At 46.6% G+C, this 25,808-nt stretch overlaps 1 protein-coding gene across 1 annotated transcript in view; it reads left to right on the forward strand.

The window, feature by feature from the left end:
• Positions 1 to 25,808, forward strand: part of GRIK4 (glutamate ionotropic receptor kainate type subunit 4) — a 261,624-nt gene that overhangs the window by 205,194 nt on the left and 30,622 nt on the right. The window contains exons 10-11 of the mRNA XM_063138998.1: positions 3,314 to 3,421; positions 5,592 to 5,795. Of these exons, the coding sequence (XP_062995068.1) occupies positions 3,314 to 3,421; positions 5,592 to 5,795 (312 nt within the window). The remainder of the gene's footprint in view (positions 1 to 3,313; positions 3,422 to 5,591; positions 5,796 to 25,808) is intronic.

The raw sequence follows: 25,808 nt of genomic DNA on the forward strand, positions 1-25,808 counted from the left end.
AGGTCAACAGGAGAAGTTTATATTGGATTCTGAAGTGGATTGGAAGCCAATGAAGAGATTTCAGAAGTGGAGTGACATGGTCAGAGCGGCGAGCCAAGAAGATGATCTTAGTGGCAGAGTGGTGGACAGAGACCAACGGACTGATGTGAGAAGAAGGAAGGCCAGAGAGAAGAAGGTTGCAGTAGTCCAACCGAGAAATAACCAGTGAATGAACAAGCGTCTTGAACATGGGCTATAGGAGTTCTGTTCCTCTACTTCACATTCTTCACTCAACCTCAGGAGTGGAAGGCAGGAACATGTAGCTATTCTTGCAGTGCGCATTTCAATACATACATTTATTTCTTTATTTACTGTACATTTAAACCGCCCAATAATCAAATTTCTTAGGGTGGCATGCAATACATTAAAAACATACAATGAAAACTTTTTTTTTTTTAAAAAAAAAAAAGCACAGAATAAAACCATGATGAAAGCAGCAGCAGTATAGAGTACCAAGCACTAAAAAAGGTTGAAATGCTTGGGAGAATAAAAAGACCATAATGTAGGTGCTCGGCGAGCCTCTTGTGGGAGAGTATTCCACATACAGGGTGCCACCACGGAAAAGGCCCTCTCCCTTCTAGCCATGGGGCAGGGCACCTGGAGGAGAGCCTCAGGCGATTAACTTCATGTCTGGGTAGGTAAATATGGAAGGAGATGTTCCATCAGGTGGTCTGGACTCAAGCCATTTAGGGCTTTCATGAAAATCAACATTTTGAATTGGGTGCCAGTGCAGATGGAGAAATTCTGGCATTACAAGCGAGCCACTATGCTGTACTGGTTAGATTGTTAGACTGGGACTTGGGAGACCCCGGGTTAAGTCTGCCCTCATGCCATGAAGTTCCCTGGGTGATTTTGGACCAGTCACTGACTGTCAGCCTAAGCTACCTCACAGGGTTGTTGTGAGGAGGAGGAGGAGGAGGAGCACTATATAAGCTGCCTTGGGTTCCTTTCAGGAAAAAAGGTGCAATATAAATATAGATAGAGATGAGATGATCACATAGGCCGCTGCCAGATAGCAGTCTAGCTGCCCTGTTTTCAACTAACTGAAGATTCTGGACAGCCCCACATATAACGCTTTGCAACAATCCAGTCAAGAGGTTACCAGAATGTCACATTCATTCAGAACATTCCTGAAGGGCTGCCAAGAGGAAGACCCGCCTGATCATGGTATCAGAATAACAACAACTATTTGCATTGAGCTTTTTGGGTGCTCAAAATCCTCTGCATACTTTATTTGGTGAAACCCTTACAACAACTGTGTAAGGCAGGTCAGTCTTCAACTTGCAGGTGGGCAGTCTGGAGCTGAGCAAGAGTGGGGTTGTGCAATTATTTATTTATTTATTTATTTAAAATATTTATATCCCGCCCTATATCACTAAGATCTCAGGGTGGCGTACAGATAAAAACATACAGTATAAAACAATAAATATACACAGTTAAAAACAAATTAAACCATAATCCAAGTTAAAACAATATATAATTTAAAAGCAATAGATACAGTTAAAACAATGTGCCAGTGAGTTTAACCATCAAAGGCTTTGTTAAAAAGCCATGTTTTTACTTGGCGTCGAAATGAAATCAATGTTGGTGCCAGTTGGGCCTCCAAGGGGAGGGCATTCCACAGTCGGGGTGCCACAGCAGAGAAAGCCCTCTCCCTTGTCCCATCATAACGTATATGTTGCATTGGTGGGATGCGGAGAAGGGCTCAGGGATTTGAATCAGGAACTTCTCAGTTTCTAGCTCTGTCTCCTTCTATACCGGGAGGAAAGCTCTTTATTTATGTATCTCGTTAGATCCTGCTTTATAGTGCCATGTTCCAAGCTGAACACTTCATAGAAAACATTATTCAATTTAGCTCTAATTACACATAGCTATAATTAGTAGTTCCTCAAAACAAATGCTGTATGATTGCTGGTGTAGCATAGCAGGTATGAGGATGAACTGCAAACCAGCAAGTCCCTGGTGGTTGTTTTTTTAATCTCATTTCTGCTTTTTATATTGTATTTTGCATTTGTGTTTTTATATTGTTGGTTATTTTATTATGCTCTTCATGGTCTTAATTTTTGTGAACCGCCCGGAGAGCTTTGGCTATTGGGCGGTATAAAAATGTAATCGATCAATCAATCAATCAAGTCACTCTGTCGCCTTAGGTGTGCCACTCACTCTCAGTCTCACCCTGCAACATGGGGGATAACAATACTGATTCCCCTTGCAAGGTTGTTGTAAGGATTACAGTGGGATAATGCATGTGAAGAGCATGTGAAAGTACAGTATAAATATTAAGAATTGGCATTATTGTTAAACCTGAGCAGCTGGATAGCTCCGATCTAAAACCTTGCAAGGTCTGCCTTAGAAGACCTTCGATTTGAGTTATCTAGGAGCTCAGATTCAGTCATGACTTGCAGCCAAGCCACCAAGCTTTCAATAGAGCTGAGCTGCATTTCAGTGTTTTGCTCTTGCCAGCTCAGCCCTACAGAGGTGAACCTGAATTGACTATGACATTACCGAGTGGGTCCCACCCAAACTGGGAGAGTTGGGAACTCAGGACTCCCCAGTACGGCCTCCTTGGTCTTGTGATCTTTCTGTGGCAAAAAGGGGAAAGTTAGACATTTTCAGAGTTGTCAAGAAGGATTTATGGCTCCATTCTGTTGCTACCGGAGAGTGTAAATTAGTTTTATTAAGAACAGCACAGAAGCTTAGATAGGGTGGATTAGATTCCGTGTTGGATTGCTGGGGCTGATTAGCTTGAATGGTGTCATTTGGAAAGGGTTAATTAATCTCTAGGCAGCAACAATCAAGAGGAGATCAGGACCATTAATGGCTGAACAGGACCACGCAGAGGGTAGCCTTAGCTTCAACGCATCTCGCTACGATGCCACGGAGCAGCGCAGGGGTTGGAGATAGGTTCATTTCTACTCCACTGCAGCGGTTCTCAACTTTCCCTTCAAAGCTGTGTGCCTCCCAGCTGCTACTCAGCATCCACCCCAGAGGGTTTTTAAGAAGCCATTCCTTCTACTGTGCGTCTCTTGGAAGCAGGCCCACAACAGGACTGGCTTTTTGTCCCAAGATTCCTGTTGACTCTGCCAAAGCCAAGCAGCAGCTAATTTCACTCTTCCTAATATAATACTCGTGGGGTGGGCCATAAAGCCGATGAGGCGTCAACAACTGCCTGTTACAGGGCCGGCCCAATTGTTGCCAGTCAGCAAGGCCGTACAGTGGAAGCGGACGGCAGTTCCCACTGTAAATGGCGCAATTCTGCTCTTCCTTTGTGCAGATCGGTCACTGGCATGTCACCAAGGGCCTTAGCATGGATGAGCAGATCTTCTTTTCCAACGTGTCGGAGAGCCTCTTCAACACCACGCTCATCGTCACCACGATCCTGGTAAGCACAGAGGGCCAGGACAGCCTCCTTTTCTGTTCTCCACTCCACATGACCATCCCTCCCATGCATCATGTCGCGTTCTGAGGTCCTGAAGGAAGCAACAATCACGCCATTCATCGCCCGGGGCTGCTTTGGACAGTGCTGTTCAACTCACGTTGGCATGTCTTACGGAAATTATATCTGATGTGGTCTGCAGTGGCTGGGGGAAGGATTGCAATTGGGGGGGGGGAATCACAGCTGCACATTCCCCTCCAAATGCCATTTGGGTTACAGGCACAGGCAGGCTATGGAGAAGGTGGGTCACCTCTTTGGCCTATGTAACATTTCTTGCTGGGATTAGGATGGATAATTCATGCAGATGCTCTTTTTGTCACGGCACAACCAGCTTGCATCATTCATCTCCCACCATGGCCAAATGCTTGCTAGTTTCCTTCAGCTCATCTCAAACTACATCCACTATCACAGGCAGTAAGTCTAGACACACCCGGTGCTGGGAACATGGGTGGGAGGGTGCTGTTGCACCATGTCCTGCTTGTTCATCTCTGGCCGATGGCTGGTTGGCCACTGTTTGAACAGAGTGCAGGACGAGATGGGCCCTTGGTCTGATCCAGCCTCAGGGCTCTTCTTAGGTTCAATCTTTAGGCTTCCCAAAAACACACTTGAGGGTTCCATCCCCGGTTGTGTTTTGAACACATTTTGCTCAGCAGAACTTTGTATTCTGAATGAGCTCATTCCCAACTGGGAGACTCTCGGGATATAATTACAGTGTGCAGAAATGCAACACTGCCATCTGGCAGCTTACAGGCTCTTGATCTGTACCTGATAGGATCTTCACCTGGGGCCAGGGAAGGCAGGGGGATTCCCTTACCAAACTGTTTGTGTGGGATGGGACAGTGACATCAACACTTGCAGGGGAGTTACTCTGGTCTTCAAGCATTGCCCCATTGCTTCCATAGACCACAGTTACTGCCCAGAGGACATCACCTGTCCTTAGCAGCGGACACCAGTAGCCCAATCCCCAATCCCTGTTATTGCCAGCAACATTTCCACCTGCTCAGACTTGCTGATGCTGTGGTGCACCTCAGCGGCAGTGCCACTCATCCAAGAAAACAGAATAGCCCGAGGAAGGCCACTTCCCAATCTGAGTGCCCCTTGAACCGAGTGAGAGAGCTCTCAGTCTGCCAAACACAGGGGGGCACCTTCCAGTTTGGATCTGATCAGCCACCCCAGATTCACTCAAAGGGGAGGAGGAAGAGAGTCATAAAATCAGAGAATCATAGAATAGCAGAGTTGGAAGGGGCCTACAAGGCCATCGAGTCCAACCCCCTGCTCAATGCAGGAATCCACCCTAAAGCATCCCTGACAGATGCTTGTCCAGCTGCCTCTTGAAGGCCTCTAGGGTGGGAGAGCCCACCACCTCCCTAGGTAACTGGTTCCATTGTCATACTGCTCTAACAGTCAGGAAGTTTTTCCTGATGTCCAGCTGGAATCTGGCTTCCTTTAACTTGAGCCCGTTATTCCGTGTCCTGCACTGTGGGAGGATCGAGAAGAGATCCTGGCCCTCCTCTGTGTGACAACCTTTTAAGTATTTGAAGAGTGCTCTCATGTCTCCCCTCAATCTTCTCTTCTCCAGGCTAAACATGCCCAGTTCTTTCAGTCTCTCTTCATAGGGCTTTGTTTCCAGACCCCTGATCATCCTGGTTGCCCTCTTCTGAACACGCTCCAGCTTGTCTGCATCCTTCTTGAATTGTGGAGCCCAGAACTGGACGCAATACTCTAAATGAGGCCTAACCAGGGCCGAATAGAGAGGAACCAGGACCTCACGTGATTTGGAAGCTATACTTCTATTAATGCAGCCCAAAATAGCATTTGCCATTCTTGCAGCCATATCGCACTGATGGCTCATATTCAGCTTGTGATCTACAACAATTCCAAGATCTTTCTCATTTGTAGTATTGCTGAGCCAAGTATCCCCCATCTTGTAACTGTGCATTTGGTTTCTATTTCCTAAATAGAAACATTGTCCATGTAAGGGTCGCCCTTTACCTTGGGGGGGTTCCCAGCATGTCCATCGCATCACCTGCCCCCTGCTTTTCGATTTGTGCTAAATCTAGTGCTGTTGCGACTCCATGGCTAAGATGGGAATGACAGCTGCCCAGTTTCGATGCAGGAAAACCCTTACTTGATGCTCAAGAGCAATCATCAGGAATTGGAAGGGAACAACCGCTATGAAGGCTTCTGCGTGGACATGCTGAAGGAGCTGGCCGAAATCCTGCACTTCAACTACAAGATCCACCTGGTTGGCGACGGAGTGTACGGTGTTCCCGAGCCTAACGGATCCTGGACCGGCATGGTTGGGGAGTTGATTGCTCGGGTAAGTGAGTCAATGCTAAAGACTGAGAGCTCCTGTACAGATGACGCCGAATGACACTGTGCGGCTTCTCCTGGTTTGCACCACTTCACGGCTGCAGGTGAGGAATCTCTCGTGTTTAAGACCCTCCCCCCGTGAAGAACTCTTCTTTGCACATAGAAAAGTAATACATCACAGAGGAGGGGTCTTCTCCCAAACATCCTAGCTTCCTTTGTGGATTGAGATGTTTTGGCTCGGGGAAGCATTCAGATGTGAAATCTCCCCTCTGCAGCATGAAAAGGGATTCTTGCTTTTTATGCTTGTCGTTTATGGCTAATTTTACAAAGTGTTTGATGTGTTTTATTGTTGTTGTTGGTTTTGTTAGCTGTTTGGGGTATGTTTTTGATAGCAAGGCAGGGTAGAGATGCATAATAATGACAATAATTATGTTGATAGATGAATAAATAAATAACAACACGAGGCCTGCTGGCAGTGTTTCAGTTCTGAGAGAGGAGTTGCACTGAGGAGTGAGCAAGGAGCAGGCATGTTGGCTCCTGAGCTGCTCAAGTGGGCTGTTAACTCCAGTGTCTGCCATAGAAAGGACTTTACATTCTCAGGCAGGCAAGCCAGAGAACCATGGGGGATCTCAGTGTGTCTTCTTCAAACCTAATGACCCATCTAGGGGGAAAGGCAATGGCTCTGCCCCTGTACATAAAGAGCAGGTGAACAATTCAAAAATAACTCATGCTTTCCAGGAAGGCCATTTTGCTCATAGGAATTCAGGCAAACATATGCAGCCTTTGCTGCAAGCAGAAAGAGAGAGAGAGAGAGAGAGAGAGAGAGGTGGGGGGAGGGAGGGGGAGAGAATCCAATGTGTCCGTAGCACAGATTTTGAACTCAGGGATCCTCTGCATCGCTCAGGGTCTCAAATATGAGAGATCAATACTATACTGGACGAAGCCAGTTTTTACACGTTCTGTGTGCCAGCGCAAGAAATCCCAGCCACACTGAGTAGGATATAGTTCAGTAAAAAGTACTCAAAGCAAAGATGGTTTCTTCCCCAATGCACAGATGTGCTCATTAGTTTAGGATTCCCTCGTGCCCCAGTTTGGTAAAGGTCAGAAGATTTAAGTCACTTGGGGTGAGTCAGAGGTGCAGCTGCTCCCCAACCCTCCAGGGACCCAGGCTCCTGTTGTACTTACTTCCCATTTGACTCAGATCTTGCTGTCTCAGCCTTGGTTCATTCCCAATCATTAGTCCTCACTTCACTGTTTTGAGTCGTCCTGATGGAACAGCTGTCAGGGGAGGCAAGAAAGGTTAAGGCCTTGAGTTTAGCCTCCAGTGGCAATATGCCTCTGATTGAATACCAGCTGCTGCAGAATGACAAGAGGAGGGTCCTTGTCCCATTCAGTGGTTGCTTGAAGTTCACAGGAGAAACTGGTAGCACCTGATGGCAGCTAGACCAAAGCAGGAAGAAAACAGGAGCCTGAATAGTTCCAAGTGGATCCTGCTGCCTGGAACTTTCTCCTACTAGGATAATAGGAGGATGTTGTCTCAGCAAGGAGCTAAACTTAACTGAAGCCTTAAGTAGGCTGACAAGGCCTGTAGTGTAGTCAGCTCCACTCCTCCTGGAGGAGCTGACTGGACTGTTAAAGGACCCTTGACTAATTTAATAGCTGAGACTTCTGTGAGGCTGCGGAGATGCGGGTTCTGCTAGGACAATGACAGAGCTTTTCCTCTGACCCAGACAACCTTGAGGGAAGGATGGATTGTCATAGCCCCAAGGAAGTAGCCTATTCCTCATCCTCTTAAGAACCCTCTGCTGCACACACGGGCTGGGGATCGTGACAGTCATGGCCTTCAAGCACTGCTTATGGGCTTCCCAAAGGTGCCTGGTTGGGCCTGGTGGGTTGCAGGAGGTTGAACTACGTGCACCTTTGGCCTGATGGCACTTCCAAAGCAGTGTGGGAGGGACACGCAGAGCATCTCCCTCCCCTCTAAGGTAACATCACATGGAAAACTAGTTTAGCAGAAGCCCCCTCTCATAAAAGACTATAAAAAATACCAGCCGTCTGTTGTTGCTATTTCTTGCTGGAATGTTTGCCAATGCCTTGGGCTGTCAGTTTAGATGTTTATATAGATAAACAGGTTTGCAGCCATTCTTCAAGGAAGTGAGGAGGAACAGTCATAAAGGAGTGTGTGATGTCTTCAAACAAAAGGGGGGGACAAAGACACAGCGGTGTTTGGCGCGGTGGCTGTCAAGCACTAGCAGTGAATGTTTGCGGAGATAAGTGCTTTCCCCTTCCCTCTTCGTGGAAGCAATTTATTTAAGCCACCGTTTGTAATGTGGAGATGAGGAGAGGAAGAGGGAGAAAAGGTGAAACTTGACCTGAAGATGAAGGACTAGATAAATCTCGTCTTGACTGCACACAAGCATCCCAGACGTAAGTACAATGGGATATCTTTGTACTTACGTCTGGGATGCTGGTGTGCAGTCAAGACGGGATTTATGTGCGTCAAAAATGGTGATCTGGGGGTTAATGGGAAAGAACATAAGAACTGCCAAAGGAGATTAAAGGTCCAGTCAGTCCAGTAGTAACTCAGCCAGAAGCCTCTGAAAGTTTTCAAGCAGAGCGTGATTGCAGGAGTCTTTTCATGTTATCCGTTCCCCAACATCTGGTATTCAAGAACTATACTGACTTGGACATGGAGGTTCAAATTAGTTATCCTAGCAAATATTTATTATTTATTTGAAGTGCTTTTACCCTGCCCTTCGGCCAAAAAACCTTGTCAGGATGTTCTAATCCTTCCAGCTCCGGCCGTGAGCTTCAGGTTGTTTTCAGGGTTACCAAGGAGACAAAAGTAGCCAGACTCACAGGTTTGCTTACAAGGAGACGGATTTATTGGCATGTTTTCAGCACATTCAAGCATATCCCAATAAAGTGGACTAGACTGAGCAAGCTTCCTCCTGCACAAAAGACCCTTCGGCAAAACTGGACAAACACACACACACACCCGGGCACAAGAACAATTATAGCATAAGTGAACTTGGCATTGCTGCCAAGTTAAGCTTAAGTAATTAATTGCATGTTGTTAATAACAAAGCAGCTCTTCTCATCATAAGAATCTAGAGCGTAAGTCTACACTGTTGTGATAAACACGGCACTACTTGGCATGTCTTTGGCACACATCAGCATCCCCTCTCACCCAGGTGCACTTACTAATTGGATGGCAAGACTGGAATGTCAGCTCATTAGAGCCCCCAGGTACAGTACCAGGCTACATAGATAAGACACCTGCTTTTCTCATGAGATCACTGTAATTGTGCTTTTGACCCATCGTTCCCCCAACACAAAGGAACGTTGCTGACTGGTACAGAAGGCAGTAACGGTTTGCTAGCTTAGAAGCAGAAGCAGCCATTCACCCAGAAGCCTTTGCAGGCAGCCAAGGTTTGCCAGCCTCCAGGCCATACATAGCATGGCTTGCAAAGATCAACAATGACGTCCCCTGCCCTCGTGTACGTATGCCTGGCATTCCTGTATGCAGTCCAAATGGAATGTATGTGTGTCAAGAATGGTGATCTGGTGACCTTGCTTTCCCACCACCATTGCAACCTGCTTGGGCTCTGCCCCTTGCTCGGGCCCAGACAATGGTGGTGGAGGGAAAGAGGCTCTCTGCCCTTCAAGCAGGCAAGTGATGAGAAAGTGGAGGAGGAGGAGGAGTAGCAGCGGAGGACAATGGCAATAAGAACGTAAACTCCCTGAGAGAGGGAAGGGCATTGAAGGTACCATGCACAAGCGCTCTCAAAAGCCTGGATCTGGCACTGCTAAAGCAACCTATATTTGCTTTGATTCTGGCCATGTTTCTCGCCTGCCCAAGGGCCTCTCCTTCCCTTGCTCGGCTTCGTCCATTCTCTTCTGCTGCCCCTTACGCCTGGAACGCTCTTCCAGAACATTTGAGAACTACAAGTTCAATCGCAGCTTTTTAAGCTCAACTAAAAACTTTTCTTTTTCCTAAAGCTTTTAAAACTTGATGTTGTGCAGACTTCTACTGTTACTTTCTACTGTTAGTTTTTCCCTACCCTGTGCCTGCTTACCCTACCCTGTACCTGTTTGCATTCTCTTCCCCTCCTTATTGTTTTACTATGATTTTATTAGATTGTAAGCCTATGCGGCAGGGCCTTGCTATTTACTGTTTTACTCTGTACAGCACCATGTACATTGATGGTGCTATATAAATAAATAATAATAATAATAATAATACCTTCCTGAGAAAACGGGGGGGGGGGAATAGATAAAAACCCCAAACATGGATGTTTTTGCCAAGCAAATGCTAAGCAAATCGCAATAGAGAGGAAATAATTGATGCCGCCTGCCACTGTGCAGGGTTAATTACAAACACTTCTGTACTTCATAGGAGTGTTTGTCAGGGTAAAGTATTTCAAGCGAATCCTATGGCAGGCTAATTAGAATGCAATAAAAGGCTTCAAGTGGTGCACACAGAGTTAGTCTTGAAACTTCAGTAGAAACAACAACAACATTCAGATTGTCCTCAGATTTATTCTTTGTGGCCAGTTCGTGAAACAGGTTTGTCAAAAGCCAATGCTTTGAGTTTGGCCACCATTTTTTTTCCCCATGAAAATGTGAAAAAGCAAAGAGGTCCATGTTCACAAGGGCCGCTAAGACTTCCTTTGGGTTGGAAACACTTGGGGCACACGGAAGTTCACCAGCAGGACGTCGAGGCAATGGGCCCCTCCTGCTGTTGGTCGCCAGTCCGTGGCGTTCGGGGTCAAACTGCCCCTGAACCTGGCAAGACCCACCTCTGTCACTGAAGGCCCAGGTGAGCCCTGTGGCCCAGAGTACCCATTATCAACTTCGGTTGGAGCGCCAACCACGCCGGTTCCTGGATAGTGGTAGTCTTGCTACAGTCATTCATGCACTGGCAACCTCATGATTAGACTACTCTAACACACTCTATGTGGGGCTACCCATGTGTGTGGTTAGGAAGCTGCAGCTAGTGCAGAACACAGCAGTGAGGGTGCTCACGGGGACACCTAGCTCTGCTCATATAAAGCCTGTGTTAAAAGACCTGCACTGGGTGCCTGTTAGCTACCAAGCGACATGCAAGGGTTACGTTATTATCCTACAAAAACAACTTGGGACCAGGATACCTAGCAGACCACCTTCCCCTATAGATACCCAGATGACAGCTACGATCCTCACAGGAGGCCCTGGTGGCCATTCCAAGATGAATGGAATGCCACCATGAAGAACCTTGGTGGTGGCGGGACGTTCTCTGTGGCGGCCCCCACCATCTGGAGGACTCTTCCTTGTGCAGTTCGGGAGGCAGGAAACATAATACCTTTTAAATGCCTCCTGAAGACATATCTTTTTATACAGGCTTTCCCTGGTTTTTTAATGTAGCTGGTTTTATATTCCCTTTCTAACTTTTTAACGTTTTAAATGTATACTTGCTGCGTTTTATGTTTTTTAATTGTGCACTGCCCAGGGAGCTTTGGCTGATGGGCAGTATAAAAATGTATCCGAGCCCAATTCAACGTTCAACATCTAACGTCCTCCTCCAGGTGCCTACTCCGAGAGAGGCTCAGAGTGTGGCAACGAGGGACAGGGCCTTTTCGGTGGTGGCCCCCAGACTATGGAACGATCTCCCTGACAAGGCTCACCTGGCGCCAATGCTGCTATCTTTCCGGCGCCAGGTTAAGACTTTCCTCTTTGCCCAGGCATATGACGGCACATCTTAATCACCCACATGTTTAGTTTTTTAACGGTTTTTAATGCTTTATGTGTGTATGTTCTGTGTTTTAGAATTTTAAATTTTGTATACTCATTTTTATCTCAATTTTAGAATTTCTGTAAACCACCCAGAGAGCTCTAGCGATGGGGGCGGTATATAAATGTAAAAAATACTGTATTTTCTAGCGTATAAGACTACTTTTTAACCCAGGAAAATCTTCTCAAAAGTTGGGGGTCGTCTTATACACTCAGTATAAGATGACTTTTTAACCCAGGAAAATCTTCTCAAAAGTTGGGGGTCGTCTTATACGCCCAGTCGTCTTATACGCCGGAAAATATGATAAATAAAGAATAAATAAAGAATGGGTGGGCCGAGGCTAAAGTGCCCAGGAGGCAGTAGCAAACAATGGCAAGAGAAAATGGATGGAGGGCCGTGAGTGAGAAAAGACAGGACAGGGTGCAAAAGAGGCAAGGCTCAGTGCAGGGGCCTCTATCGAGCTGCCCCAGTTTTGGCTCTGGGACACTCGCAGAAAGTGAGGCTGCCTAAAAGAAACCCCACATTCCAGAGAGGTGGGAGTGATTCCCAGCTGCCGACAGTATAGGAAAGAGAGATCAGCAAATCCCAAGCTGATCTTGCAGCAGTGCTAAAGCTTTACAGCTCATTAGTATTTCAGGAGTGGCATCTGAGCTCCAGTTCCTCGGAGAATCAGACCTCATCCTCCGCATGTGCATTGGGTCTGTGGTGGTGGTGGTGGTGGGAAGCTTGGCAAAACTAGACTTTTGCCAAGTTTATTTAAAAACAAATGAACTGCTTGCTCTGCATGAAACCCACTTTTCCATCAGAGTTTCAGCATAGGCATGTAAGCAGAGTTGGAGCGCGCTCAGCATGGTCCAGGGAATGAGGCAGCAAAGATCAGCTCCCCACAGAGCTCGATGTATGCAAGCCCCATGGCTGTGCGTGCAGAGACGACGACACCCCTTCTGCAGAACCTGAGTTCCAAGGAATCTTTGCTTCCAGCTCTCAATGATCCTGGGTGTTGTTGTTGTTGTTATTATTATTATTATTATTATTTCAGTTTTACTCTTGCATTTCAAACGGTTTCTCTTGTACAGTTGGTTTTATTTTGATCTGCCCTACAGAAAAGCGAATTCTCAGCTCTCTGTCAGTGGTGCAGAAGAACGAGGGTCTCAGCACCAGGTGCTCTTGATTAGCAAAGATGTTGGTGACACCTTTTTCCCAATGGTAGTGATGTTCCAGCTTCTGGCGGTCTAATCTGTTGTTTGACTATTAGGCCAGAATGGTCTGCTGGTGTCTCTCTTCATGGGACCTAATTTTTAGGACATGGACTTCTGATAGCTGGAGATGTTTGCAGAATCCCAGGTGTGGGGACCGAATCCAGCTGTATGGGGTTCCCCAGATGCCTCCAACACCTCTGGAAGGCTCCAGGATGAGCAAGGCTATTTGTGTGTGTGAGTATCTGTGTGTCTGTGTGTGTTTGAAGAAGATAGTCATTAGGAAAACCTTCCTCAACCTGGTGCCCTCCAGATGTTTGGGGCCATCTCCCATCAACTTCAGTTTGCATCACCAATGGTCAGGAATCCTGGAAGTTGTGGTCCAAGCAGCTGGAAGTACTAGATTTAGGAAGGCCTCATTAGCAGTTGGGGGAAAGTGCCGTGTGTGTGTGTGTGTGTGTGTGTGTGTGTGTGTGTGTGGAATTGGAAGAGACAGCGAGAGAGGAGAGAGTTCTTAAAGCATATGGGGTAATATGTATCTCTCTCTGGGGGTCTGTTGCTGGGATGGCAGATGTTGGAGTGCCTGCTGTTTCATGCTCTGCTCTGCTCGTATATTTGTAAATGAGATGCAATGCTGTCTCATTCAAAGGATCCCAAACCTGAGCAGTAAGCTCACTGCTCTGCCACCTCTCAAAACCATCCAAGCCCCCACCCCTGACTCCCCTATAAACTCCCAGCTGAAAAGGCAAGTCCCCCTGTGAGGAATGCACCCAGAATTTCACACCCCGCCTCCATCCCTGCAAATTCCTGCCACATCTCATAGAATCATAGAATAGCAGAGTTGGAAGGCGCCTACAAGGCCGTCTAGTCCAACCCCCTGCTCAATGCAGGAATCCACCCTAAAGCATCCCTAACAGATGCTTGTCCAGCTGCCTCTTGAAGGCCTCTAGTGTGGGAGAGCCCACCACCTCCCTAGGTAACGGATTCCATTGTCGCACTACTCTAACAGTCGGGAAGTTTTTCCTGATGTCCAGCCGGAATCTGGCTTCCTTTAACTTGAGCCCGTTATTCCGTGTCCTGCACTCTGGGAGGATCGAGAAGAGATCCTGGCCCTCCTCTGTGTGACAACCTTTTAAGTATTGGAAGAGTGCTATCATGTCTCCCCTCAATCTTCTCTTCTCCAGGCTAAACATGCCCAGTTCTTTCAGTCTCTCTTCATAGGGCTTTGTTTCCAGACCCCTGATCATCCTGGTTGCCCTCTTCTTCAACACTCCTAAGGCAACCTCTGCCATCCTAGAATTTGCAAGGCCTGATTCTGCGTGGCTCCCTGGAACCTGCCGCCTGTAGCTGGATGACTCCTGCTTCCGGTCAGTCCCCTTTCTGCCTTGCCGAACTGGAAACAAGCAGGCTCATCAGGAACACCAAGTGCTGCATGAATAGATTCTAAAACGAGCGCGCGGCGTGTTAAGGAACAACCAGTGGAGCTGACTGGGAGAAGATTTAGGACAGACAAAGGAAGTAATGATGTCTTCACACAGTGCATAATATCGAAAGGAAACAGGCGGCTATAATGACCACTGTCATGGATGGCTTTAAAATGGGATTTGATGCATTCATGGGGGTGACGAGCCCAGCACCAACTCTTGGCCGTGATTAAGGGTGCTTCCGGACGGCAGGATTCCAGCACTGGCAATCAAAAGGCATTGTGCAGCTGTTCTGTCTTTTCTCCTCTTTTAATGGATTTTCTGCAGCAAGAAGAAAAGATGAGAGTGGTGGGGAAACCGCCAATCAACCAACGGTAGGAGAAAATGGGGCCGGGCCTGTGGAAGGGGGCAGAGCCTGACGTTCAACACCCCTGATTCATGCTCTGTGGGCTTCCCGGAGACATCGGTTTGGCTACCGCGGGAAATCGGGTGCTTGCCTCAACGGACCTTTGGCCCCATTCAGCAGGGGAGACGGGCGAAATCGTTGGCGCCTCTTCGCGCTCGGAGGGTTTCGGCTTTCAGGGATGACAAGGCTAGCTGAGAGAGATGTGTTCGCCTTGAAATCCTGATTGGGTCTTGCTTGTTATTTCTCTCTCGCTTTATCAACTCACCAGTCAATGCATGTCCAAGGCGGTGTGACAGCGCTCCCTTTTTATTCCGATACATTTGTATTAGCAGCCCCGGCTGGTGAGAGCCTGGCTGTGCTCAGCGATGTCTCTTTCACACGTCACATGTTGAGGAGACGTCAGCGACTGGGGGCCCTCACTCTTCCAGCTGTGGAGGAGCCGGAGACGCTTTGGGAGACAGTTTTCGGAAAGTGGCTACTGAAGAAGCACAGTCTACCTGCCGCCCATTACTCATCCCCAGGAAAGAGGAAGCCGGCTAAGGACGCAGCTTTGCCAAGTGCCCTGTAACTTAATTAGGCTGCTGCTTCGGCTACAAACGACCCTCAAATGTATCCCGGTTGTTATTTGTGGCTTGTTGTGGCAATGCCGTGTTGTGGTAATGCTGTGACATTGAGAGGTGCTTCCGTCAGAGAAAAGCCCCACTGTGATTGGCAGGGTATAGGGACACCGCTTTAAGAGGTTCTCCACCAGAGAAATCATAACCTTGGTTAATGGCTAGGTACGCGGAGAACACAGAAGGAGCCAGGGAAGGGTTGGGGAGGAAGAAGACGACGGCAAGGTGACAGTAATACAAGCGTGTTTTCGTGTAAGCCGGCTATGTACGCTGCCACTTCCCTAATTATCATTGGCTGGGTACGGCACAGCGAGCCCCGTGCTGCCCGTGTGCAGATCTGCTTAACATTCATGGCAAAGCAGTAAATAGAAACCATATGAATTTTTATAAACTGAGCGGATGAGGGCAGGGACCTGGGATTGCTGTAGGCATTTCAGTGCTCCAGGCAAAACGTTAAGCTTTTTCCACACGCAGCGTCTGCTTGGGATGTTTGTTGCAGGGTGTAGATGTTTGACTTCCCCCCACCCACCCCCATTGCTGCCCCAAGCTCACTCTGCTGAGCTCCACAGGTGGTGGACGTGGTTAGCTGTGGTTGCGGCAACGGCCGTGCCTGCTTCATACCAGACTCCGCACATTTGGAAAGGATATTGTAGAACTGGAGAAAGGTGTAGAAAAGAGCAACCGAAACAATCAAGGAGATGAAGCAACTCTGCTGTGGGGAAAGTTTACAACATTTGGGGAGGTTTAACTTAGATCAGGGGATGATCAGAGGTCTGGAAACAAAGCCCTATGAAGAGAGACTGAAAGAACTGGGCATGTTTAGCCTGGAGAAGAGAAGATTGAGGGGAGACATGAGAGCACTCTTCAAAGACTTAAAAGGTTGTCACCCAGAGGAGGGCCAGGATCTCTTCTCGATCCTCCCAGAGTGCAGGACACGGAATAATGGGCTCAAGTTAAAGGAAGCCAGATTCCAGCTGGACATCAGGAAAAACTTCCTGACTGTTAGAGCAGCACGACAATGGAATCAGTTACCTAGGGAGGTTGTGGGCTCTCCCACACTAGAGGCCTTCAAGAGGCAGCTGGACAAGCATCTGTCGGGGATGCTTTAGGGTGGATTCCTGCATTGAGCAGGGGGTTGGACTCGATGGCCTTGTAGGCCCCTTCCAACTCTGCTATTCTATGATTCTATGACTCTCCTTCTGCCTCAGAAGCCACCTTAAACCATGGCTTCATCCATGGTGGTTAATCAGAAAGCTGGGCTGTGTTCAGAAGCCACCTTAAACCATGGCTTTAACCATGGTAAATAAAATTATTCATCGTGTTTAAAGCCATGGTTTAAGGTATCTTCTGAACATGACCCAGCTTTCTGGCTTAACCACTGTGTTTAAAGCCATGGTTTAAGGTGTCTTCTGAACGGGCCCATTATAAGGCAGCTCCCTATGTTCCTATAATCTTACAAATCCCCTAAGATAAAACATCCCTGCACCCACTGGTCTGCAATATACACATTTTAAGTGCACATGCATTTTTGTATGCATTTTTAATTGAATGCAGACTTTCAATGCAAATTTCAGAAAAATGTGGATACTGATGTTTAACTGATCAGTTTGAGAAGTGCATAAAAACATGAATTGGATGAATTTCTCCCCCACCTTAGCAAGAGTACCGCCCCTCCCCAACAGGACGCCCTTGGCAGCCACCTATTGGCAAGATTGGTCATAGCAGGGGCTATGGTGAGGAGGGGGTGGGAGTTACACATTTGTGAGACACACAGCACAAAACCAGCTTAGAACTCTGAGAGTGATTTTAGGTTGGTTTGTTTTAAAAAAAACATTAGAAAACAATTAGAAATAAACTCTACCCAGTCACCAACAACAGTCATTCCAACAGGCTGAGCTGAGGAAGATGCATGGGAGAACAAGGCCATTTCGCTAGCCCTGCTAAAAGAATTAATTCCGCCCCGCCCCCAGGTCTTCCCTCCCGATTTTTCCCCCTTATGTGTCTGCTGGTTTTAGGTTGTAAGAATGCAGGCAGGGGCTGCTTTGTTTAATTGATTATGTATAACTGCTCTTGGAGGCTTTTTGGCAGAGGAACAGCATAAAAACAGTTAAAATAAATAAATAAATAAATAAATAAATAAATAAATAAATAAATGGGAATTCTAACACCTGATGGAAAGCAAATATTTCGGATACTGAGGAAAGATATGCAACCTCTGTGTCACATCTTTGCAAAACGCTTCTGGGTGGGGGCGTCAGCTGTTGATTGATACGGAGCAGAAAATAGCGCTGCCGGTGAATGCCGGTGAACATGCAACAGGTTTGGATGATTAAAACCATAATAAAACAACCAACAGTCTAAAAACACAAATACAAAATACAGTATAAAAAGCACAACCAGGATAAATGTTCTTAAGGGGAGATCTGATACATCTGATGAGACTCAGACCCTGTCTAGGTGCCACAAGATTTCTCTCCAAAGTCATCTAAATAAAATCTGACGTTATTTGCTTACTGGAGTCCAGCAGAGATTAATTGGAGCAGCAGAACAATCTTTAAAGGAAAAAAAAATACCTGTCACAAATAAAGTAACTCAAAAGTTATTATTTGTAATTGACTTTTTTGCCCTAAAATGTAATTTGTATTAGCCACACACACACACACACACACATGGAAACTGTGTATGAAGCAAAAATGTCCCTTTACACTATTCCTTGCTGGAAAATAATAAGCATTTTTCATCAAAATTGACATCTTTTTGCAAATGAGATTGATTTCCAACAGTCTGTAGTTTGTGTTAAGTGGAAAAATGTCCTCCATGAAAAATTGCAGCTGGCTGTGCTGCTGATAAATCTATTAGCAGATGTAATATTAGGCAGGCTGGTCATCCGTTGATGGGCGCCTTGTCACTTCAGAAGATTTCTTGGGCACCTCTGTCAAAGTTCACCCCGGAAGAACTAGGAGGAACCAGGAAGCTGCTTCCCCATCGATGAGGGAAGGCCACTATTTTTATGCCACGGGCTGCATTTGCTCATGGGTAATCTGTCAGGGGACACATGTTGACAAGGGCTGGGGTCAGTGGGAAGGTCTACAGCCACACGTGGATGGGTTTCCCCCTTTGTTCAACCCTAGCATCTCCCAGTAGGGCTTTCTGAAGTCCTGGAGAGATGCTGCCAGTCAGTGTAGCCAATGCTAAGGATGTCTGTCACTGTGGAATCCGGCTCTTCATGGGACGTGACAGGCTCCCAGTGAACACCTGACTTGGCTTACATTTGAGGGCTGAGCCATGGGGTGTTCCCTGAAATCTGGGAATTTTTCTTTTTTTAAAAAAAAAAAGAAATAGAAATGTGCAGGACACAATTTGCATGACTTATGCAGAATTAGGCTGGATTTTGCATTATTGATGCAAATTTCGGCTGCAATTTGTGCTATTTCCACAAATTTCGCCCCAAATTGCATAATTTATGGAAAATACAGCTGCAATTTGCACGGATTATGCAAATTGCACTTGCAATTTGAACACATTTCTGTTTACATCAATTTTAAAAATAAACACAGGAAAATCCATGATGCAGTTTGAGTCGGGCAGGTCACGGGGAAACGAGCCAAAGTCCGGGGTGGGTGGGTGGGTGAGCTGATGGAAGCTTAGTGAGCTCCACCCCCTGGATGGAGTCCTCCGACATCCCTCGCTCCTTGGCTGTGTGGCATGGGTTGTCATGGTAACAGAAGGGGATGAGAAGGGTGTGGCAGTTGGGAGAGTTTGGAAGGAGGAGGGGAGAGAGAAGGAAGAAAGGAGGAGGGGGAAAGGAAAGGAGGAAGGTTTTGGAGAGATTTTGGGATGACAAGAAAGAGGAGGCAGCGTTGGACAGAATGGAATTGGGCAGCCTGGCACAGTGAACACCATTTCAGGAGCGGCATAACTAGTTTACCCAGGCAACGCATAGGGCCCTGCATGAACGGCTAGACAGTTACTTAGGAGTTGAGATAACTCGGGGACTCACAGTGTGTTAATGGTTAAGTTGTTACTAATAAATTCTTAAGTTTTGTATAAAAAAGGGCTTCTGTATTTGACTAAGTCCTGGTGCCTCACCCAGATTCCTTACTTACGGTCACATCTGCCTCCTATCCTCACTGATCCAGGAGTATTGCTGCGTCCTCATCACCCTGGCGAACAACCTGCAGCTCCTATCAGCCTCGTAGCCAGCTAGACCGTCTGGCCACCAATCTCAGACCTTCTGTCCCCATCCCTCTTTATCTGGCTGGCTTGATCATGGCAGTATCTAGGGCAATGGTGAGTGGTGGGTCATTGAGCCTGATCTCAAGGTCAAAGAGGGCTGTACCAGGACACTTTATTTACAACTACAGAGGCAAAACATGAGTCTGTTAATGTAGTATAACACAGAAAGCATAATAGAGGAAGTAGCGTAAATAGAAGGTGACATGTGAAGTCACCCCACCCAGGCTTTCCCATTCCCATCATCACTGTTGTATTGATGTCCCAGCAAGGACATTGAGCTATTCAGTGGGTTAGGAATCAAGGTGTTCAGAAAGCAGAGGAGCTGTCCAACAAAGGAGCCACAGAGAGCACAGTAGAAGGTGTTGCTTCAGCAAGGGTTAGTCCCAAACTGAGCAGCTGGCTCTGCTATACTGCCCCCACCCACTCAGTTCTTGACACATCATCCAGGCCCTGATCCAGAACACTAGGGAGTCTGGCTACCCCCTTATGAGTTAGACTCATGCTGCCAGGCAGGAAGTAGCTATGACTTCAGTTCTGAGCTTCCACTCGGACCTTTGACTGCATCTCCTTCTGGGATGAAAGTGGTAGTCTTGGAGGGTCTGGAGCTGAGACCAATCAGGCTGCATCAGTTTGACTGAACTTGTGGCATCAAGCAGATATCTTCCTGGGTGATTTCTGTGGTTGATGGTGTCTGCTGACTTCCCCTAAACCCCATGGGCATTTGGGCCAGGACCTCTTTCTCTGAAGTGTCATCATATTCCAGGCTGGTCCTGACAGGAAGTTGTTGGGATATAACATTAACCCCCCTACCCCCTTTCCAGCTAACTCAGTCTAGCTCTTCTCAGATCTTTCTCTCTCCCCCCCCCCATCTCTTTCTATTCTGCTGTATCTGCCAAGCACCATCTCAGACCCCAGCAATGCAGGTGAATTTGTCCATTCATTGGGACAGTAGACAGTCATTTAGAATCATTCATGTCCTTTTTTCAAGGCTCTAGCCACACATTCACAGTGATCAAGCCGGCCCATCTCACAAGATTATAAACTGAGATGAATGACTGTGTTGCAGGACATACAATAAAAAGAGAAGCCAGACACCGGGCCTCTTGGGAAATTATAATGCAATATGTGTATAATAGACTGCTATAATGAAATATGAAGTATCACACTTTTAAAGCCCAAATAAAATGTACTGCTTACAATTTGCTTTGAGACTAAAGCTGGACTGTAATGTAATTTTGCTACTTCAATAGAACCTCGAAGTCTAGAGTCCAGCTGTTATGGAATTTGCCTCTTCTAGTCTGATGGTTCCAAATACTAGCCATTCTCTGGAAATGCTCTTCTTTGTTCACTTTTAATGGAGAATTGTAACAATGGCATTGCCATATAGTTGCATTTCAGTGTTTCATGTATTGTCCTCTAGAGCAGCCTTCCTCAACCTGGGGCGCTCCAGATGTGTTGGACTGCATCTCCCAGAATGCCCCAGCCAGCTGGCTGGGGCATTCTGAGAGTTGTAGTCCAACACATCTGGAGCGCCCTAGGTTGAGGAAGGCTGCTCTAGAGTTTTTGTAGACCTGATTTGTGGCCATTTTTGTTGTAATAAAATGCAGTTGCAGCACCAAACTGTCCAGGGTGGACAGGCAGAGTGCTATTGAGATTTTTAAGGACTTCTATGACTTTAATCAGAAGTGTCCTCTTGTGTGGGTTGAGCCCTTTATATTGCCTCCAGTTCATCATAGCTGAGGGATGAAGGATGAAGGAAATAAAGAAGGCCAAATCTGGAAGCAGAAAACTTTTAATTAACATTGCAGGGGATCTTGTTGAATGGGATTTGTGAGGAAACATTATAGAAGGCCTTTGGCCAGGGCAAAAGTCATTGCTCAATAATAATGAGGTTACGTTTGGAACTGCCATTTTAATTCCACATCCTTTTCGTTGCAAAAAAGCAATCCCTTAGCCTCACAAAAAACTCAAGTGTAGAAACAACCACTGACTGACATGGCATATCCTTAACCAGAATCACGAATAAGACTCAAGTGAGGGTTAATAGATGTAGTTCCTGCCCCTAACCATGGAGCCTACCTGGTGCTGATGGAAATCTTGAAGGTTCAAGTTTGAGCTTTATCTGGCAAACAATATTTGACTTGCATTTAGACTGAGAAAGAAGTAGGTACTAGGCTGGGGGGGGAAAGAAAGAGCAAAGAACTGCTATTTGTTAAACAAGAGCCTGCAGTGTAATCAATTTACCCTGGCTAACAAACTTCCCCAGGATAACATCAAGAAGTGTGCTGCAATCTCTTGTTCCAACCAAGCTGACTTTAATTACACTGCCATGTTTTCTGCAGAACTCAGCAAGCTGGGATTCCCATGGTCCGACTTCTATTTTTATAGTTTTCTTCATGCATATTTTGAAGCAAAATGGAATCCAGTGGGGTGGAGATTGGCAGGCATCATTAGCATAGGTTATTTCCTCAGTGGTTAAGACCTCAGGAATATTTCATCGGCAGGCACTGTGCCTGCAGTCTGGAGAGCAGACTGTGGACATTTCAGAGCACCTTCTCGAGTCTGGTGTACTCTTCTCTCCTGTTTGCTAGTTTGCTGGTGCAGACCATAAATATGGAAGGTGGAGAGATTCTGGATGCTTTCATTAGTTTTCTAGGCAGAAACATAAGAAGGTGACTTCTACTGGTCTGACCATCAGTCCATCATGTTCCATATTGTCTACAACAGCCTTCCCAGTCCGATGCCCTCCAGATATTTTGGACTATAACTCCCCAGCTTTCCTGACCAAGCTGACTGGAGCTGATGGGGGTTGAAGCCCAAAACACCTGGAGAGCACCAGGTGGAGAATGGCTAGTCTGACTTACAGTGGCTCTCCAGGGTTTCAGGTAGGAGTCTGAAACCCTGGAGGGACCTTCTGAAACCCTGGAGGGACCTTCTGAAACCCTGGAGGGACCTTCTGCATGCAAAGCATTTGCTCTGCCACTGAGTTATGGGCCTTTTTCAAGAGCCCAGATACCTACCAGGTCCACATACCATTTCCTCTACTGGAAAAAAGCATCTGGACAGGAGCGAATTGCTTAAGAATGTGTTCCTCCACCATTCCTTTCGTCAAATTCAGAGCATCCTCCAATGCCTACATTAAAGTTGAAAGAGTCACACCTACTTCAACAAAGGAATCTGCCTTATACTGAGTCAGATCCTTGCTCGGTCCATCTACCCCAGTATTGTCAGCACTGACTGGCAGCGGCTCTCCAGGGTTTCAAGGAAAATTCCTTCCTAGCTCTACCTGGAGATGTGAGGAATTGAACCCGGGGCCTTCTGCATGCAAAGCAGGTGCTCAACCAGAGAGCAATGGCTGACCTTAATACGTAGCATAACTTCAGAAGTAATTCTAGATTCCATCTTCTATTTATCTTTTTGTCAAAGAGGCGGGCCTCCCAAATTTCTATTTTAGGTGTTCCTGCCCACAATTCCTTTTAAATGTGTTTGCCAGTGAGACAGTGAGTCCCAAAGTGACTACTCTGTTTTGTCTCCTGAAATTTTCAACTGAATTTCTCTTTCTATTTTAGAGTCCCTTATTACCTGGCTTTCTTTGTTCCATGCTTTGTTTTCCAAATTTTGTACTGAGCGCTGTGGGTGCTATTAGCTGCAGCTTTAACTTCACCATTCATGTCTTCCCCCATGCACATCATCGAGGTACACATGAGCATTAATAAAGTGATTGAATAATGGCTGGCTGTAATATGTTTTAGTGTAGCTTCTTTTGGTGTCTTTGACTCCATCTGTATCAAAGGATCAAGCTTGTGTTTCTTTTTTAAAAAAACACACAAGTGCCCTGCGGCATAAGGTATGAGCCAAAGGCATACAACAAATTTGCTTCCCCCCCACAATACATGTGATTTATACAGCCATACTTCTCTAAGAGATGGGTTAGCACCATGTAATTCTCATATTCCTTTCTCCATTATCTTCATGACATGAGAATATGTCCCAAGTCTCTTTGACAGAAATCATGAGAGCGAATCTTCAGTCTTCTTTCAGCTCTAGAATCAGGTAAAATCACCTTTTCCAGCCCCACCAGGTGTTTTGGGCAAGTTTAACTTGGCAAGGATTACCTGAACAGCTGGACAGGCGGGCAGAGAACAGCAGTCCTGGGATGGTGCTGAGCACAGCAGGAGTCTTGTTTGGCACACCTTCCCCCACCGAATTTCAGGCTGCCATCTGAAACCATCATTGGGCACCATTCATCACCATTAGACTCCGAACGAACTTCATCCGTTGCCGTAGCAGGAACATCCGCTGAGAGGGACACAGTTCTCATGTTTTAACTTCCATTGCGTTTAGTTGCCAAGCCTGTGGAACTCAGCTTTAGTCTCTGCGGTTAATAACAGCCTCGCTGCAACGCAGGCATCACCCGAGCACACGTCCTGAGCCAGAGACAGCATCAACATTTAATGACAGCTGAGTCGGGTCATGCTTTTAATTTCACACAGAGGCCTGTCAGGGGACCCTCTGATGCTGAGAGTATTTTGTTCTAATTTAAGCCGTCTTCTGTCTGGGAAGCATCTGGAGGTACTGATGCTAATATAATGTGCTTTGTCTGTCTTGAAATTTCCCACTTCCTTTCCCCCCCCCTAATTAAAAATAAGAAGAAGTTTCTAGCAAGAAAGTATAAGGCTAGTAAGGATAAGTATATACATAAGTAGCAGCCCATCAGTCAGGGCAAGAGAAGTACAGGCAACATTCTGTTTCAGCTAAGGTCACTCTCGACCATCCAGAACCAACTCTAAGCACCGTCTCTCGACCATTCCAAACCAGTTGGCATGGCCAAGAAGTTATGCAAAAAGTCAGTTAAAAAAACACACACGCATGCCAACTGAAATTCAAGAAACAAGATGGAGTCAAGGAATTGTACAGCTGCTTCTTTAAGAGGCGTGTGATTGCATCTGGGACAGGACAAACTCCGAAAGCCCTCACATCTGGCCTGGGATCCACCAAAAACCCATTTTGTCAGGATTCAGTTTCAGTTTATACAGTCTAAAACAGGTGTAGGCAACCTGGTGCCCTCCAGACGTTTTCAACTACAACTCCCATCAGCCCTTACCAGGATGCTAGTGGTAAAGCATTATAGGGTTGTTGTCCAAAACTTCTGGAGGGCACCAGGTTGCCCAGGGGGCCAAGCCTGAAGCCTTGTGCCTGGACCCAGTGAGGATTGGGCTTCCAGACGTTGCACTAGTTCCTCTGCTGCAAGCTTATCAGGAAGCCAAATGGGGCATCTCCCTTTAATTGAGGAGCAAACATCCCAGTGCTCTGCCTTCCTGCCCTTGCATCCCGCCTGACAGAACAGTCCTTGCATTTAAATCTTGCCCACTGCAAATGCACGGGGCTTAAAAGGTACCTAAATTTGGCAGGACTTGGTTTCGTTAATAGCAAGAGTTTAATCAATTAGAGCAAACCATCCAGTCACAATTCACCTGCTGGATCCTACCCGTGTGCTTCTTTAATGCGTTCCCAAAGACACACCGAGACAGACGTTCAGTGGCTGCAAATGGTGGTAATCCTATGATTTTGGGGGTCGAGCTAAACAAATTGAGGCGGTGACCTTCCAGTTTTAATACTTATGCAGACATTTTGACCCTGCGGAACAATCACTTCACACCAGAAGAAAATCCTCGTTCTTTGGCTTATGCGCGCCGGGGCTAGATGAAAGGGTGCTTGTGTGATTTCTTTGTGTGGGTTCTCAGTGCATGGATGCTCTTGTTTCTTTGTTGCTGGAGTTGATGCTTAAAAATAATAGTTTCTTTTATCTGCACCGTCACAGGCAGGGCTGCCTTCTGGAATTCATATAAGCCTCCTTCGTTGACAGGAGGTCTAAGCAGGCTTTAATGTGACACCAAGACTTTGTAACCTAAAGAAGGGGGGGCACTTTTCAGAATTTTGGGTGGGGGCATTTATATTGTTTCTCCTGCTTAACTGTTTCCTACTTGTGAATGCAGGATCAAATATAGGGCTTTGCACCCAGTTTTGAATCACAGCCAGGACTGATATTCTAGGGAGGAGTTTGGCAGCCTGGTTACATCTTCAAAGGGCCCCGGAATACTCGATTCTTAATGTGTTAAAGGGTCATCGATCAATGGACATGGTTTTTATATGTACTGTTTGTGCTTCAAGGGAAAACGTATGGAACGGAAATAGGAATGTAGAACTAAGGATCAGCTGAAAGTGGAGGGTGGGGGAGGCTTCCGCCCTGGTCCTGGATATATTGGCAGTTGCCTGCAGCATCACAAGTAGGTTTGGTCACACAGAAGCACCCTCCTCTTCCCCACGGCAGCCTGTGTGTTCACCTGCCTCTCGCTCTGGCCCAGGCAACG

This window comes from Elgaria multicarinata, chromosome 12 (genome assembly GCF_023053635.1).
Source record: "Elgaria multicarinata webbii isolate HBS135686 ecotype San Diego chromosome 12, rElgMul1.1.pri, whole genome shotgun sequence".
Lineage (NCBI taxonomy): Eukaryota > Metazoa > Chordata > Lepidosauria > Squamata > Anguidae > Elgaria > Elgaria multicarinata.